At 49.0% G+C, this 16,756-nt stretch overlaps 2 protein-coding genes across 8 annotated transcripts; one reads left to right on the forward strand and one right to left on the reverse strand.

The window, feature by feature from the left end:
* Positions 1-439: 439 nt before the first annotated feature.
* Proser3 (proline and serine rich 3) lies at positions 440-13,359 on the reverse strand. 6 transcript variants are annotated; one of them, XM_076837872.2, is made up of 11 exons: positions 13,263-13,359; positions 11,782-11,878; positions 11,297-11,481; positions 8,321-8,436; positions 8,119-8,219; positions 7,377-7,459; positions 7,132-7,277; positions 3,705-3,910; positions 2,647-3,589; positions 2,476-2,557; positions 440-2,326 (listed from the first exon to the last, which is right to left on the reverse strand). In XM_076837872.2, exons 1-11 carry the CDS (start codon positions 13,271-13,273, stop codon positions 2,182-2,184), a joined length of 2,115 nt encoding a protein of 704 aa, XP_076693987.2. In that variant the 5' UTR covers positions 13,274-13,359; the 3' UTR covers positions 440-2,181. The 6 variants fall into 6 exon arrangements, with proteins under 6 accessions (XP_076693987.2, XP_076693986.2, XP_076693990.2 ...); XM_076837871.2 differs by having other exon boundaries at positions 8,119-8,216; positions 8,321-8,448; XM_076837875.2 differs by having other exon boundaries at positions 2,647-2,674; positions 8,321-8,448.
* A 589-nt stretch (positions 13,360-13,948) lies between these two features.
* Hspb6 (heat shock protein family B (small) member 6) lies at positions 13,949-16,743 on the forward strand. Of its 2 annotated transcripts, none has more exons than XM_076838571.1 (3): positions 13,949-14,713; positions 15,565-15,687; positions 15,786-16,743. In XM_076838571.1, the coding sequence occupies exons 1-3, from the start codon at positions 14,468-14,470 to the stop codon at positions 15,951-15,953; spliced, it is 537 nt and encodes a 178-aa protein (XP_076694686.1). In that variant the 5' UTR covers positions 13,949-14,467; the 3' UTR covers positions 15,954-16,743. The 2 variants fall into 2 exon arrangements, with proteins under 2 accessions (XP_076694686.1, XP_076694687.1); XM_076838572.2 differs by having other exon boundaries at positions 13,971-14,665.
* The last annotated feature ends 13 nt before the right edge of the window (positions 16,744-16,756 follow it).

Consider the following 16,756-nt stretch of genomic DNA (forward strand, 5'->3'; position numbering starts at 1 on the left):
AGAGAGCAGAGATAAACTATTCCCAGCTTTTCCTCTCCAAATTTCCAGACTCACAGAATACATGAGCATAATGAAATGATTGTGTTATGCCACTAAGATTTGGGGTTAGTTTTTTACCCAGCAGTAGTAATTATGGTGGTCCCTTGTGAATTAGCTAATTCTTAAGTGGCTCAACTTAAGTGTATTTCTTTACGAATCAGCTCTCTTGCTCAACTAGACCAGGTTCTGCTACTATAAACATTATTTATTTCTTTATTTCTCCTTATGTCTAAACAGCTATTATCTTCTTGTTTATTTCTCTTAAATGTATGGTTTGTTCAAAAAGTCAGGAAACCATGTTTCTGACACACAGAGCTGCTGTTAGAAATCCATCCTAACCCATCTTTTATTTTTTATAGACAGGTATAACAATCTTGGTCATATATTCTCCATAATTTTATTATAAAGTTTTTTATAGCAAGTTGAAAAATTTTAGAGGACATCCACATATCCAGTTAGATCTTGCCATTAAAATTTCATTTTATTTGTCTTACCTCACATCTGTTACTTTTTTCATTCATCAACCCAATTAATCTTTAATGCATTTTAAAATAAATTGCACAGGTTGGTATACTGTCCCCTAAATCTTTAAGCATGCATATCTTTATTTTTCTTTTGTGGTAAATCTGTACCTACAATAAAATTCACTGAGTTTGATAAGTGTGTAATCCATCCTCAGCATGGTAAATCAGTTTGGTTTATTTTTTTTAAACATGGACTCTAAAACAAGGATCAGAGAGGCAGCCAAAGGAAACCAAATGGATGATATCATCTTTTCTGAGTTTTGGAAGTTAAGCTGCATCCCTTCCTCTGTACTCTATTGGTTGAGTGGCTGTTTCAAAGGGAAGGAATGTAGACTACCTCCTGGCAAGTGTATCAAAGAACACATAAGCCAGATGTGGTGGCACATGCCTATAATCTCAGTGACTCAGAAGGCTGAGGCAGGAGGATCACAAGTTCCAGACCAACCTCAGCAACTTAAGCAAAGCTCTAAGGACTTAGCGAGACCCTATCTCAAAATAAAAACATAAAAAGGGGGTGGGGATGTTGTTCAGTCGTTAAGTGCCCCTCAGTTCAATCCCTGGTACCTGCCCCCCCCCAAAATACACATACATTTTCTTAAAAGTTATACTCTATGTATGTATACTTTTGTTTATTTTCATGTGGTGCTGAGGATTGACCCCAGTGCCTCACAGGTACTAGGTGAGTGCTCTACCACTGAGCCACAACCTCAGCCCCAACATGTTTAATAATAAGTTTTTAATAGTCCAGGTAGGAGGTGGTAACAGCTTGGATTGAGGTGAGGGCAGTGGAAGAAGAGGGTTAAATTTTGGACAATTTTAAAGCTAGAAATGACAGAATTTTCTGACTGACTGTAGGTGGAAGGGAAAGAAGAGTTAAGGTCAACTATAAGGCTTTGGCTTGTCAACTAAAAGGACAGAGCTGAGGAAAAAGACAGGCAAGTTTAGCGGGGAGGCTGGGAGCTCAGGAATTTGAGGACCTATGGAATTTGAGAAGTCTCTTAGATCTTTGGGTGGAGATGTTGAGCAGGCAACGCAATGTAGAAACTCAACTCTAGGCCAGAGATAGAAATTTAGGGCCTATCAGAATATTGATGGAGTTTATAGCCATTAGGCTAGACAAGAGCACCTAGGAGAGAGTGTAGATAGGTAAGTCAAAGCCAGGGCCTTGGGAGACACCAAAGTTGACACGTTGGGGCAATAAAGAGGCAAGAGCCAACAGGTAATGAGAAGGTTCTGGAAGCAGAGGAAGAAGTGCTTCAAGGAGGGAAGGATCACTTGCATCAAAGGCTGTGGCTGACACAAGCAGGATATCGACTACTGGTCAATGCTTGGGTGACCCTAGTTAGCTTCATACCTAGAGGACAGTCCCTTTGTCCATCTGAGACAGAAAGATCCACTCCTGAGTTGAAGTCAGATAAATTAGGTCTCAGACTTGCCCAGACTTCCCCAGCCCAGATGAAACCAGAAAATAAATTTTGATTCAGTGGTCAGAATAGAGAGGGAGGGACGTTTCCTTAAATTGGCACAACCCTTGGCCATTCCACAATAATCCATTTCTCAGAGACAAAGAGGAACCTGGAAAAACAAGTTTCATTGGGAAAAATAGATCGTATACAATTCAAAGTCGTCTAGCTTCAAGAGAGACTCCTTCCCTGCGCAGCCGCCTCCGTGGGGACGATGTTGTGGGTGACCTGGCTGGAGGCAACCACGATCCTGGGTCCTCAGCATGGTCCAACAGGATGGATAATCGGGCATCCACTTTCCTGGAGAAGGTGAAGTAGAGGCAGCTCAGGATCAGGTCTGGGAGTGGATGGGGTTCTGGGAATGTAGATGGGGTGGGGGTCGGGTGCCCAGCCCCGGTCTCAGAGGACTCGGGGATTCAGTGTCACAGATCCCGGTGACGGAGGGTTACCTCTTCTGCAGCCTCAGCTCTGCCCTCTGAGCTCTTAGCACGCGCAGCACGGGGTCGTCCTGGAACTCGCTGCCATCGGAGTCTGGGTGGGTGGGTAAAGAGTGAGTTCCAGGGCGCAGGACTCCAAGGAGGCAGACGCCAAGATCCCAGAGGCCCCAGCAACGCGCTCACCTTCTGCAGCCTCCAGAAGTCGCGCAGCCTGGGAGAGCAAGTCCTCTGCTGGGGGCTGAGGGTCCCCTGGCGGGGGCGTGGCCACGGCCTCAAGAGGCCCCGCCTTGAATTCTGGCGGTGGAGCCTTGGGGAGTGTGGACGCCTCCTCAGCTGGAGGCGGTGGGGCCTTGGGCTGTGGACACTCGGCTTCAGCAGAGCAAGTGGCTTTAACTTTCTGAAGCACTGACCCCGCTGGAGCGGGTGTGGCCTTGGCTTTGTGAGCCTGGGCCCTTGACCGACAGTGAGGGTCAGAGGGAGCAGGCGTGACCTCTGGGCAAGGGGGCGAAACCTTGGCTTGTGGGTGTGTGACTTTGATTTTTCGAGATTCAGTGACCGCTGGAGGCGGGCCCTCAAGGCGAGGGGGTGTGTCTTCCAGGAAGTCAGGGAACAGCCGAGCTGTCACTACTTGACCCAAGGCGCCCCTGAGCTGCAGGTCAGGCCCCTCGCCAGAGTCTTCTGGGCGCAGAGCTCTGGACCTCCGAGGTTTGGGGCCCAGCTTCTCTTGCTGGGCAGGGCTGCTTGGTTCAGGGGAGGGAGGGCCTGGGCCCTGGAGGGTAGTGGGGGGCGTGGGAGTGGAGGCCAGGGGAGCCAAGGTGGAGGCTGAGGGCACTGGGATGGAGGCTGAGGGTACCAGAGTGGGAACGGGGGTAGCTAGGGTAGAGGCCAAGGGAGCCTGTGTGGAAGCCAGCAGCGTAGGAGGAACAGTCGCAACAGACACCCAGGGGCTGGACTGTGGAGCCCAGAAGAAGCCATAGGGGCTGGGGGCCCAGATGATGTGTGGAGAGGACCCTGGGGGAACAGGAGGCCTCTCCACATACAAGGCCTCTTGGGGACCAGGCTGGGCCACACTGCCTCTCATGGGGACACAGTTAGGCTGGGTCATCACAGCAGGGGTAGGAGAGGGCTGTAGGCAGATGGGAAGAGGGGTGTATGTGGGGGGGGAGAGGGTAGAGGGTCCTGCATTCCCCTGACTCCCCCTTCCTTCAACTCCCCTCAGGCTCCCCCTTCCTCCAACTCACCTGAGTGCCCAGAGCTTGGGTCCGGCGCAGCACCCAGGTTCCATCCCCCTCACCTCCTCGGGCCTGTTCAAGCTTCCGCCGCTGCCGCCACTGGTACAAAATGTCATCCTCTGGCCGAAGGGGTTCTTGGGGGGAGGCCAGGGCTGGGGCTGGGGCTGGGGCTGGGGCTGGAGCAGGGGTAGGGGCCTGGGCTGGTACCGGGGCTGCTGTGAGAGAAACAGAGGAGAGGTAGGAGTCAGGTGATCAGCCACCAAACAACAGCCTGTGCAGACACTCTTCTCTGTGCCAGAAGATTGTTCAGACAGGCTGCTCAGTAACGCCAGCTCCTCTCTGGAGTGGGAAGAGGGGAGGGGGCAAGGTCAGAGGAGAGAGCGATCTATCATTTTTCAGTTCTTCAATCATCCAATGGATATTTACTGAGCTTTTACTACATGCCACGCAGATGTGTTCTGGATATGGGGGTTACAGCACTGAACAGTTCCTTTGCCCTCACCCTGGTCCAGCCCCACTCACCCACCTGGTCTATCATCGTGACTGTCACGGGCTCCTGCCTGGGACCCCCTGCTCTCCTGTCCTCCCAATCTGTGCCCGACTCACAGCCAGAGGCAGGTTGTGAATACCTGAGTGTCCAGGGCCTTCCTGGTTATGAACACTCCCCTGGCTGTACCTCCCTATTGGTCAAAGGCAAAGGCCACTGTGTGCCGGTGGTTCCCTCTGTCTGGACTGATCTTCCCTCATGTATCACATGCTTCATTCCCTCTCCTGTTCTGTGTCTTGTCCAAATATTACCTTCTTAGTGAGACCTTCCCCAACTACCCAATTCAAAAGTGCAACAACCACCAGCCCTATTATTCCCTGTCCTCTGTCCTATTTCACTTTTCTCCTTTCACTTACCCGCTTCTAACATACTAAATGGTATTTCCTGGCTTAATTATGGTTTGTCTCTCCTTCCACAATGCCAGCTATGCAAGGAGAGCGATTTTTGTCTGTCTTGTCCATTACCCTTGCCCTAGTGTGAAGAATAGAGCTCAGTGCAATCAATATTTGAGACACGACGCAAAAAGAACTGTTTATTGTGCCCTGTCCCAGTCCCCAACTCTGTACTGGGGAAATGGTAATGATTAAGGACAGGGCCAGGGGGCTGGGGCTGGGGCTGGGGCTGGGGCTGGGGCTCAGTGGTAGAGCACTTGCCTGGCACCAAGTTCGATCCTCAGCACCACATAAAAATAAAATAAAGGTATTGTGTCCATCTACAACTACAGTAAATAAATAAATAAATAAATAAATAAATAAAAAGATTTACCTGCCAGCAAGCTAATTATACCTAAAAAGGGGGGGGGGGGGCAGGGGCTATTTTTGTTGCACTGGGCATACATTATTTCTACCACCCTGGGCATCATTTCATTTGTCCTATCAGTAGAGCTACCATGATCTCTCAGAAGCCCTACCATTTGATGCTGCACAGAGGGGACCACCCCCATCACCCCTGCTACATCCTGCAATTCTACTTTTAACCTGGACACTTCCCTCCACTCTTCAGTTCTGGCCCAGTTCAAACCAGCAGTTCCTCTCACTGGATGTAGACAGAAGCCAGAGGGAGTCTGCTAACACCCAAGAAAGTCCATCCTCTCCATGCTCCGACCTCTCTTGAGGATCCCAGTCTAAACATTACAACCAGACGCCTCCCCATGCCTCCACGGCCCAGCGTACGAGGTGCCCTGCCAATCTGTCCCTCCTATGCTAGTCTGATCCTGGCTCTTGCCTTTTCTGGTCTATTGTCTGCACCACGCTCCCTCCCACTTCAGTCAGTTGTATATGCTAGAAGGCTCTGTTCATCCCACCCTCCTCATCTAGGTTTCCACTTAGCTAGCACCTCTGGAAGCCCTCCCTGACTTCTAGCTCCACAGTACTCTCCTGCCTATCCTTCATTTCTGCTTGTTTTACTTATATATGGGAGGGTTATATGGTAAATTCTCTGTCCCACATCCACTATGCCATGAAGGCTTTGAAGGAGGGACCATGTATTCATAGTTTGTTGTGAAATCCTCAATCCTATTCACAGGGCCACAAACATGGTAGGATTCAATATGTAAATGAGTTGAATAAATTTAACTGCAAAATAACTTATGAAGTAGGTACTAATTTTATCCCCATTTTACAAATGAGAAAACTGAGGCTCAGGAGGGAGAGATGAATAAAAGACAAAGCTTAGAAAGAGTGAAGAACTGGATAGGTGAGTCCTTGGGTAGGATCATGGAACATGCATGAACACCTCTGTTAACTTCTGCTTACTTGTACCCAATCAGGGGATCCCTGTGAGACCAGGATAGCACTCTGAGCACAAAGTAACAGTAACAATAGTAACCTAGGTCTATCATCCCATCTCTGAAATTGATCTGGAGTTCCAAAGTTTGCATACTTTAGCCAAATTGCATGGTATATACAGCATAGACATGGGTCTGAGGCAATACATCAGACTCAAACATATTGACACATAGTGGAACCAAGCCAGACACTGGTGCGTGACTTGGGGAGGCTGAGGCAGGAGGATTGAGTTTGAGGCCAGCCTTGGCAACTTAGACCTACCTAGGCTTTGTCAAGACACTGTCTCAAAATAAAAAAATAAAAAGGGTTGGGAATTTAACTCAGTGGGGTAAAGCATCCCTGGGTTAAATCCCTTGTACCCTCCCTCCCCCTAAAAAAAAAAAGAAATATAGTGAAATCATACAAAATGACTAATATTCACCTTTTACTTATAAAAATGAAAATTCAACATGGTTCAATGTAATATTTATACACCAAGAATTATGTATAATATTAACCCTAAATGAGATCAATATAGACTACAAATAGCTTCATAGGTCAGATTCTGCTGTTAAATCATCTAGGTTTCCACTTAGCTAGCACCCCCAGATTTTAGGCTGGGGGTGGATGGGCGCAATGTCGTACTGAATCTGCAAAAAGCCTTCTGATATTGGAGTTTGTGTTCAGAACTGCAGAAAGAACGTTAGGCCTCTCACACTCATGACAACTCCTGCTTTGTTTTGTTGTTTTTGGTACTGGAGATGGAACTCAGGGGTGCTTTATATTGAGCTATATCCCCATCCCTTTTTAAAATTTTGAAACAGAGTCTCAACTAAATTGCCCAGGTTGGCCTTGAACCTGCAATTCTCTTGTCTCAGTTTCCCAGGTTGCTGGGATTACAGGTGTGCGCCCCTGTACCCAGCTATGACAGCTCCTGTTGACAGACTTGTGCTAAGTGAACTCATTTCATCCTCACCACACCTGGAGGAGAGGGATTGAACTGTTACTACTGTTTCATACTTGGGGAAATGAGGCCCAGAGAGGACAAGGTCACACAGCTGGTAAGCAGCAGAGATGGGATTTGAACCCAGGCTGCCCTCAATCCTTGCCTCTCACCACTTACCAGGTGCTCTGGAGCCAGAGCTCTTGCTGGCGTCAGGGGTGAAGGTCATGGAAAAGGGAGAGACGCCATCTGAGCTGACTGGGAAGGAGGAACTGCTGGCATCACTGGGGCTGAGGGAGGAGGAGGAGGAGGAGATGGAGGCCTTGCTGCAAGGGGAAGGCAGAAGTGAGGCACTGGATGTCTCCGAGGCAGTGCGCTGGGCTGTGGCTGGAGCAGTGGGAAGGGTGAGGAGGTAGGGGAAGCACCTGCGTTTGAGCAGCCTGGTAGCTCTGCTCTGCAGGCTTAGCGTCTCCAGGTCCAGCAGCGACGAGCTCCATGTGTTGAGCCTCTGTGGGATGAGAGGGGTCAGAGGCTACCCCCCACTGCAAAGGCTGCTGGGAAAAGGGCTCTGGACAGAGGGCCTCAAGTGCAGGTTTCTACTCCACCTGGTACCTCACGCGGCAGCTTACAATTTCCTCAGGGAATGAGATCCAGTTTTCCTCTTAGGATCCACACCCTTCATTTGCAAGTCTCTGCTGTTGAAGGATTGAACCAACTTTCCTGAGGGAACCCGACTAAATAAAGCATTCTATCCTCTGGTTCACAGACACTGACTTAGGATGGGTGAATAAGAGTGAGTCCTGGGATTTGGGATGGAGCTAATGGAAAAGCTCCACTCTCCATTAAAGTCGCTGAGTTAGTACTCAGAAGCCTAAGCTGCTGGAGGCTATGTTGGCTACTGTGAGGGGAAAGCCTGCCTGAGATAGGAGGAACACAGAACCAAGAAAAGCTGAGTTCCTCCTAATATTGTCCAAAACACCTTGATCTGGCCACACCTGAAAATATCCACTTTTGGAGGTTGCAATTACACTCAACAAAATAAAATTTTTTAAAAAAATCTTCCTTTTAAGGTGTAAGTTTCCTTGATTTGGGAATGGCTTTAATTCTATCTCAGGACTGGTGCTGATAGTTGAGGCACACAGAAGAGGGAGTAGATGAGGAGGTTACCTGCTTTATTTCCTGAAGTGGAGCCTCAGCCTGGGATGCGCTGGCCACCTTGGGAGCAAGAATTGCTGTTTTGAGTTTTCCTTTCCGTTCACGGGCTCCTGCTGAAAAACCTCAACTGAGTGAAGGGGCCAGAAGGAGTGGTTGCTGGGGTCATTGATCAGGAAGGATTTTAGGCTGGGGGTGGACGGGCGCAAGGAGGTACCTGCTGCATGCTGACTGCTGAGATCTGGAGACTCTGGCCGAAGCCACCAAAAGTCATCTGGGGTTGGGCCTACAGGCTGGCGTTCCTCTCGACTTGTGGGCTGAGCTTGGCGGAACCTGTTTATATACCTGCAAGCATTAGAGGATGGGAGGCAGGGGACGTGAGGAGAGCTAAACAACGGTGGTAATACCCCTGGGTGAAATCTCCAGTACCACAATATTAAAAATTAAAAAATAACTTCTTTCAGAGGCACCACAATGCCAGACCTTAAACTATACAACAGAGCTATAGTAACAAAACAGCATGGTATTGGCACCAAAACAGACATGAAGGTCAATGGTACAAAATCAAGGACACAGAGAAACACCCACAAAAATACAGTTATCTCACACTGGAAAGGCACCATAAACATACATTGGAGAAAAGATAGCCTCTTCAACAAATGGTGCTGGGAAAACTGGAAATCCATATGTAACAAAATGAAATTAGAACCCTGACTCTCACCCTACACAAAATTCAAAGTGGATCAAGGACGTAGGCAATGCGCCTAATAGAAGAAAAAGTAGGCCCAAATCTTCATCATGTCAGCTTAGGAACTGTAGTCCTCAACAAGACTCCTAAAGCCCAAGAAATAAAATCAATTACCAATAAATGGGATGGTATCAAACTTCTTCACAGCAAGAGACACAATCAAGAATATGAAGTCAGAGCCTACAGAATGGGAGAAAATCTTTGCCACCTGCATCTCAGACAGACCATTAATCTCCAGTGTGTATAAAGGACTAAAAAAGAACACCAAAAAAACTAAACAACCCAATCAATAAAAGGGCTAAGGAACTGAACAGACACTTCATAGAAGAAATAAGATCGATCAACAAATGTATGAAGAAAATGTTCAACAACCCTAGCAATTAGAGAAATGCAAATTAAAACTACATTGAGATTTCATCTCACTCCAGTCAGAATGGCAATTATCAAGAACACAAGTAACAATAAATGTCGAATGTGGAGGAAAAGGTACACTCATACACTGCTGGTGGGACTTCAAATTGGTGCAACCACTATGAGAGTAGTATGGAGATTCCTGAGAAAACTTGAATGGAACCACCATTTGACCCAGCTATCCCATACCTCAGTTTGTACTCAAAGGATTAAAATCAGCACACTACAGCAACACAGACACATCAATGTTATAGCAGCTCAATTCACAATAGCTAAACTATGAAACCTAGGTGTCCTTCAACAGATGAATGGATAAAGAAAATGTGGTACATATATACAATGGAATATTACTCAGTCACAAATAAGAATAAAATTATAGTATCTGCTGGTAAATGGATGGAATTGGAGACTATCCCAATAAATGAAATAAGCCAATACCAAAAAATCAAAAGCGGGATGTTCTCTCCGATATGAGGATGCTGACTCACAATAGGGGTGTGTGTGTGTGTGTGTGTGTGTGTGTGTGTGGTGAGTGAGAAGAAGAGAGAGGGGATGGAAACGGGAAAGAGTAGAATGAATCAGACAAAACTTTCCCATGTTCCTTTATGAATACACAACCAGAGTAACTGGTTGTACATCATGTACAGCCACAGAATGGGAAGTTAGACTCCCATGTATGTATGATATGTCAAAATACATTCTACTGTCATGTATAACTAGGAAGAACACATAAAAAAAGGAAAAGAAAGAAAATATGATTAAGCTATGTTCATTCTAAAATCAAGTGGTAGCTGCTAAGCATGCGGCACATGCCTAATCCTAGTGACTTGGAAGGCTGAGGCAGGAGAATTTCAAGTTTGAGGCTAGACTCAGCAATTTATTGAGACCCTGTCTCAAAATAAAAATAAGAATAAAAATAAAAAGGGCTGGAGATGTAGCTCAGTGGTGCAGTGCCTCTGGGTTCAATCCCCAGCATAAAAACAAAAACCAAACCTGCTTTTTGCTAGGCATGGTGGTGGCACACACCTTAATCCCAGCTATTTGGGAGGATCTGGTAAGAGGATCCCAAGTTTGAGGCCACCCTGTCTCAAAATAAAATAAAGAAGGGACTGGCGTATATCTCAGTGACAGAGAACTTGCCTTGTATGCATGACACCTGGATTCAACCTCCAGTACCACATACACACATAAAAACCCCCAAACAACACAGAACCAACAAAACCCTGCTTTCCATCTAACCAATAAAAGCAAATAGCTGTCTTTCAATAGTTGTTTTCCTTTCTTATGTGTTAATTTTATTTTATCTATCTACTACTTATTTGGCAGTGCTGGGAATCAAATCCAGGGTCTCCTGCACTACCACTGAGTTTCAATACACTGGGCCCAGTCATGCAATTTTTTGTTGGACACATAGTTACTTCTTCTAAGGACTACATTTGCCATGTGACTTGTGATCTCATGACTAGATGCTTGACAAACATGAAATAAAGAGACGCAACTCTAGAAAGTCGATTCAGTTGGGAGCCATTTTGGTCCATGAAGGAAAGAACACAGTCCAGGGATGGAACAGCAGTAAGACAGGAGGACCCGTATCTCTGACATCTCAAGCAGAGGCTGCCATATCAGCCCTGTTGCTTCTGCCTGGACCAACAGATGAGGGAGAAATAAATGCAAAGTTGTTTAAGTCATAATTAATTTAGACTCTTTATTACAGCAGCTGATCCTTAACCTACAAATTCAAGTGTTCATTTGATACAGTAACTAACTGAAAGCTCAAAATAGCCCTAGGGGTATATGCTATTAATATCCCCAATTTAAAGATTAAAAAAAAAAACTGAGGCCAAGATCATACAGAGAGTAAGTGACAGAGATGGGACTTGAACCCACACAGCTGAACTTCAGAGCCCTCCATAACACACATGAAGCACCTGGCCCTATAAGAGCACTGTATAAACAGTCTGCCTGAGATGATTATTGCCTTCTCCCTCCCCCTGACCCAAACTCTCCTTTCCCTTCAGGGTTTCTGGTACTTACTTGGCCATCACGGAGTCCCCACTGTCAATCAGGGTAGGCGGTGGGGAGGCCTTCTCAGTGGTACTGGATGGGGAAGGGGTCCCTGAACTGGATGGCCAGGACTCTTCAAACAGTTCAGGGGAGTTGGCTGCAGCCTTGGGAGCTTGTGGGAGCTTGGATCTCTGGGACCTGGATGGGCTCAGAGTCTAAGATAGGGGAGGACACAAAAAGAAAAAAGTGAGGTCTGAAGGGTCCTTCCTGTAGGGAACAAAGATACACGTGAAGTCTCAGTTCAGAGGGGAGGAAGCAAATCCCAGAATGTTATCCCTGTTAGCAACCTCAGGCGATTGGGGGAACGATGGGGGAAATAAGCAGTAGAGAGCTGTGCAAGGGAAGGCTATGGGGAGGTAAGGAGGGTCTTTCTCCTAATGTCTCATCCCCATCTCTCAATATAAGCCTTCCTTCCCTCGCTACTAGAGGTACTACTCTCTGTGGGCAGTCCTCACCTTGCATTGCCAGGTCTGGCTTTGGGATGGCCAATCGTGGCCTCCACCCAGGGAAGCATCTCCAAAGGGGCTTTCTTGGATGGAGAAAACTGACAGGCTGCAAGGAAAGAATGGGATTGGAAGGCAGAGCACGGAAGAAGAGGGCAGAACAGACAATTCTCCTGGATTCCTGGAAGAGATGGACTATAATTCCCCTGAAGCACTGATGCACATTTAAGATAATGATAGTGGAGCCACGAGTCCCATGAGCCCTTGAGAGCCACAGAAAAACCTAGGAACCAGTAGTTGGTGGTTCTCAATTCTGGATCCACTTTTTTGGTGGGGGTGGGAGGGTGGGGTGGGGGCATGTTTAAAATTACAAACAAGTCGTTCCTACTCCTGACAGAATCAGAATATCAGGAAGTAGGGCTAGGCATCCTATCTTTTCCCCATTGTCCCAGGTGAATTTTTTAAAAACTGCAGCCCAAAGGCAAAATGTGGTCTGCGGCCTGTTTAATTTTTTTTGACACACACTAATTGTACACATTATGAGGTACAGTGTGATAACTGAACACAAGTAGACAATGTATAATGATCATATCAGGATAATTATAATTTCTATCTCCTTAAACATTTCCTAGGTGATTTTTAAGAGGGGCTCAGATTGAGAACCGTGATTAGGGGCTGGGGATGTGACTCAAGCGGTAGCGAGCTCGCCTGGCATGCGTGCGGCCCGGGTTCGATCCTAGCACCACGTACAAACAAAGATGCTGTGTCCGCCAAGTACTAAAAAATAAATATTAAAAAATTTCTCTCTCTCTCTCCCTCTCTCTCTCACTCTTTCTTAAAAAAAAAAAAAAAAAAAGAACCGTGATTAGGCTGGGAATGGTGGTGCTTACAGGCAGGAGGACCGCAAGTTCCAGTCCAGGCTCTGCAACTTAGCAAAACCCTGTCTCCAAAAAGAAAAGAAAAGAAAAGAAAGACTGGGTAATGTAACTCAGGTGGTTAAAACACCTGAGTTCTCCCCCCAAACCACTCCATACTTGGTAAAGAAAAACACAAACAAAAGACGAACAACAACAACAAAAGACCCGGGACTAGACCGTACACTGTACATTTCCCATAAACCCTTGGGGGACACTAGGAAATGGACTACAATTCCCATGATTCACTAGCTCCGCCTAACTAAGAAAGTTCAACCACAACACCCTTGGTGTCTAGGGCAATTTCAAAATTTAAAAACTCAATTTCCATGTCTTCTTAGAAGACCTTAAGGGAAAGAATCCTTTACAGGTACTCAGCGAAAAGAACATAAGGCGTTTAGGGATACCGGGGACTGTGAAGTCCAAGGCTGGGGCGGCCAGAGGCTGTGGAGCATCTTGGAAGTTGTAGTTTTAATGCGGTTGAACCCGACACTCTGGACTCTAGCATAAACTGGTGCAAACCTCACCCTCGGCCCTTCCTAAACCTCCTGTGATCTCGGGAAGAGTAATCAGCCTCACCCACGGTCCATCCTGCAGCTACTCTGGGGCGCTTGTGCCAGCTCCGCTTCTTCACCCGACAAACCCAGTGCGCATCTTGTCGCTTAGCAATGCTCCATCAGCCCCGCCCCTCTTTGGGAGTGCCCGCTCCGGAAGAGAGCGGCCTCCAAGGCGACCAATGAGAGACAGGAAAATAAAAGTTGGAAAGGGGCTAATGGGAGGTGTTTCACTGACTGTCTATAACGCTGGCATGCTTGAGAGAGCGCGTTTGATTGGAGAACCTGGAGCGTACAGCAATAATTGGCAAGACTGTGGACCAATGGAATGGGCTTGGAGTTGGAGGCGCTCTAAAGGATTCTTATTTTCCTGCAGTCCTGCTGTCACGCCGCCTCTTCTTGTTGGAAGCCGAAAGTTCTTCCCCGCCCGAGTCCAATGTGTTCTACCCGTTGAAAGGGTAATCGGGTACTCTTTCTCCACCAGGCCAACCTCCACCAGGCCAGTCAGACCGCCCTGATGGTCATCCAACAATTTCCCTCTTGCTGCAGAGCAGCTGTTGCACCTCTTGCCAGGCCCGGGCTCCTGGCCCAGGTAGCGGGATCAAAATGAGCTATTTCGGGCCCCAGCGCGAGGCCCCTGGGGGGCCAGACTGGAGTGTTAGGCTCACGCCCCCGGGCCTCTGTGTACCCGAAGCTGAGTCAGAGGCACAGAATTAGGCCCAGCCTGCTGGGGGGCTGGGCCCAAGGCAGGGCTGAAGATGGGGGTAGGGTCTGTTTTGTGTCCTTCTGACAGCCTGGCCCGGCTACTGCATTCTCCAGCAATCTGCTCCTAAGACCTCCATCTGCGTCATCCTCAGAGCTGCCAGCTGGGTGGTGGTGGGTTAAGAGAACTGAGAACTCTTTGGTGGACTTTTCGTCTCTCGGTCCCAACTGCTACTTTGTGTTCTCCATACTCTTCAAGGCTCCGCCGTCTTAGCCTTAGTTTCCCTTTCAAGATATTGAAGAATCTTAATGACATTTTCCTGGCGTCCTTTCCAAGCATCCAGCAGGCGCTTAATAAATAGCCAAGTCATTATTGGGGTTTCTAAATAAGGCTCTTAATGGCCGAATCTGGCCACGGTCCCAGTGTCCCCGAGAGGCCCGCGGAGGGGCCGGCACAAGACGCACTATAAATCAGCGCCTGTGCATGCAGGGGTACTGCGGAATCCAGGGCGGCGGTGGAGGAACAGGATGGAAATCCCGGTGCCTGTGCAGCCGTCTTGGCTACGTCGCGCTTCGGCCCCCTTGCCGGGAATTTCCACTCCCGGACGCCTCTTTGACCAGCGTTTCGGCGAGGGGCTGCTGGAGGCGGAGCTGGCTGCGCTCTGTCCTGCTGCATTCGCCCCTTACTACCTGCGCGCCCCCAGTGTGGCGCTGCCCACCGCCCAGGTGCCAGGCACGGGGGAGGGGGCAACTCGACCACTTTCAAAGCCAGAGGTCTGGGTCACCCCGAGGGGGTGCTGGGATGACTTTGAGCGTAGTGGAGAGTGCGACCACCTAGGGTTTCTGGAGTTCCCTCAGTTTGGAATCGGGTTGCTGAAGAGAGTTCGAGGTCCCCATCACTCAGAAGGGGCGGGGGTGGGGGTGGGGGGATTGACTTCTAGTTCTAAGGGGAGTGGAAGGGCTGGGTCGCTCAGAGGGGAGTGTTGGCTCTGAAGGATGCCGGTGACCCAGGGAATCTGGGGGAAAGGGCAGGCAGTGATTCTTGAATGGTTGTAGGGTTGTTGTCAGTCTTGTTGTTAGTTTGGAGGTTGTGTGTGCTTCCCCGGATGTCTCCTGGAGAAGTAAAGGAGAGAAAGGATCCTGTGATTTGATGAAGGGCATCTTGGCCACCCTGAAGCAGGGGAAGGGTACCAGAAACTGCTGAGGGCGCAGGAGGTTAGGTGACCCGAGTTGGAGGGTTTAGAAGGTCTCTGGAAACTTGTGGTTAGAGGCATCTTGACAATTTCTGGCGGGGGTGGGGAGTTAGGACTGCTGGGGCGGAGGCAGAGTGACTATGGAGTTTGACACTGGGGGAAGGGACAGGCTTTCTCGCCCTAGGATGGCTTCGGACCTGACCTTGCAGGAGAAGGGAACCTTATCACTCTCTGTGTGAGGGGAATCCAGTGATTAGAGGGGATAGGAGGATACCCGTTATAGTGGGTTACGAGGTCCTCACTGACTCTCATTAGGGAACTGGACTCCCCAGAGTCAGCTGTAGTTATGGAGCAGACAGGGGTGGGGCCTCGCCGGGTCTGGGGATCCCGGCCCCTTCTGATGACAGTCCCGCCCGGCCCCGCTGTTCGCAGGTGCCGACAGACCCCGGTCATTTCTCGGTGCTGCTGGATGTGAAGCACTTCTCGCCGGAGGAAATAGCTGTCAAGGTGGTGGGCGAACACGTGGAGGTGCACGCGCGCCATGAAGAGCGCCCGGTGAGCGCGGGCGGGTTGGGGCGGAAGGCGTGCGCAGGCGCGAGGGGTGGGGCGCCTGCGGGAAGGGGCGGGCCAGCTGAAGCCTCGCTGCCCTCTAGGACGAGCACGGATTCATCGCTCGCGAGTTCCACCGTCGCTACCGCTTGCCACCGGGCGTGGATCCTGCCGCCGTGACCTCGGCTCTGTCCCCTGAGGGCGTCCTCTCCATCCAGGCTGCACCTTCGTCGTCCCAGGCCCCTCTGCCGCCACCGCCTGCCGCCAAATAGAGGTCCAGGCACGCCTGAACCCCGTGGTTGCGAGGGGTGCCGCTTTAGGCTCCTTTTCTTAAAGCCGATCTGACTCCGCCCAGCCAGAAGTCCCAGCGCCAAGACAGTCCCTCCATCCAAATCAAGATTCCGTCCTGACCCCTTCACCCTAGACCCAACCTTTATAGCCTAGACCCTTCCAATGACACCCCCGTCCAGCTTTTAGATCCCAGCCTTGACTCCATTAGCAATGACTCCACTTTCTTGTCTTATATCCCCTCAAGATTCCCTCCTGTACTTCCCTCTAACTGCTGAAAAAATTTTTATCCACATACACACACTCTGACACCGGATTATGATGTATGTAGCCCTGCTTGGTCAGGCATAACCCCTCCCCAAATGGCCCAGACTGCAAACCTCCCCAATACTCTGGATCTTTTCCTAAAAGCAGACACTCCACTGTCCACACCCCATTTTTTGACTTGATACCTCATCTAGCCACCCAGACTCTTGAGCTCTTTTCTGATTCCCAACCTTTGGGACACCTATCCCAGGCCAACTAGGACCTGCAAACTCAAAACTGTATAGGTTGCCCCCCAACCTCCCTAGACAAAGATGTGTCCGTCCCCCTCTTCAGTTAACTAGAACTCTCCAGTCCCTTTGTCTTGACCTCCAATCCACCCTCCACACCTCATCCTCCAGGACACAACCAAGTGGCCACTCTTTCATTCCCTCACCAAATGACCCGTCACCCCATGCCCCCATTCTTTCCTAGGCTCACTCCCCAATAAATGTGCTACAGCACTGTTAACTGCTTTGTTTGG

This window comes from Callospermophilus lateralis, chromosome 18, assembly GCF_048772815.1.
Source record: "Callospermophilus lateralis isolate mCalLat2 chromosome 18, mCalLat2.hap1, whole genome shotgun sequence".
NCBI lineage: Eukaryota > Metazoa > Chordata > Mammalia > Rodentia > Sciuridae > Callospermophilus > Callospermophilus lateralis.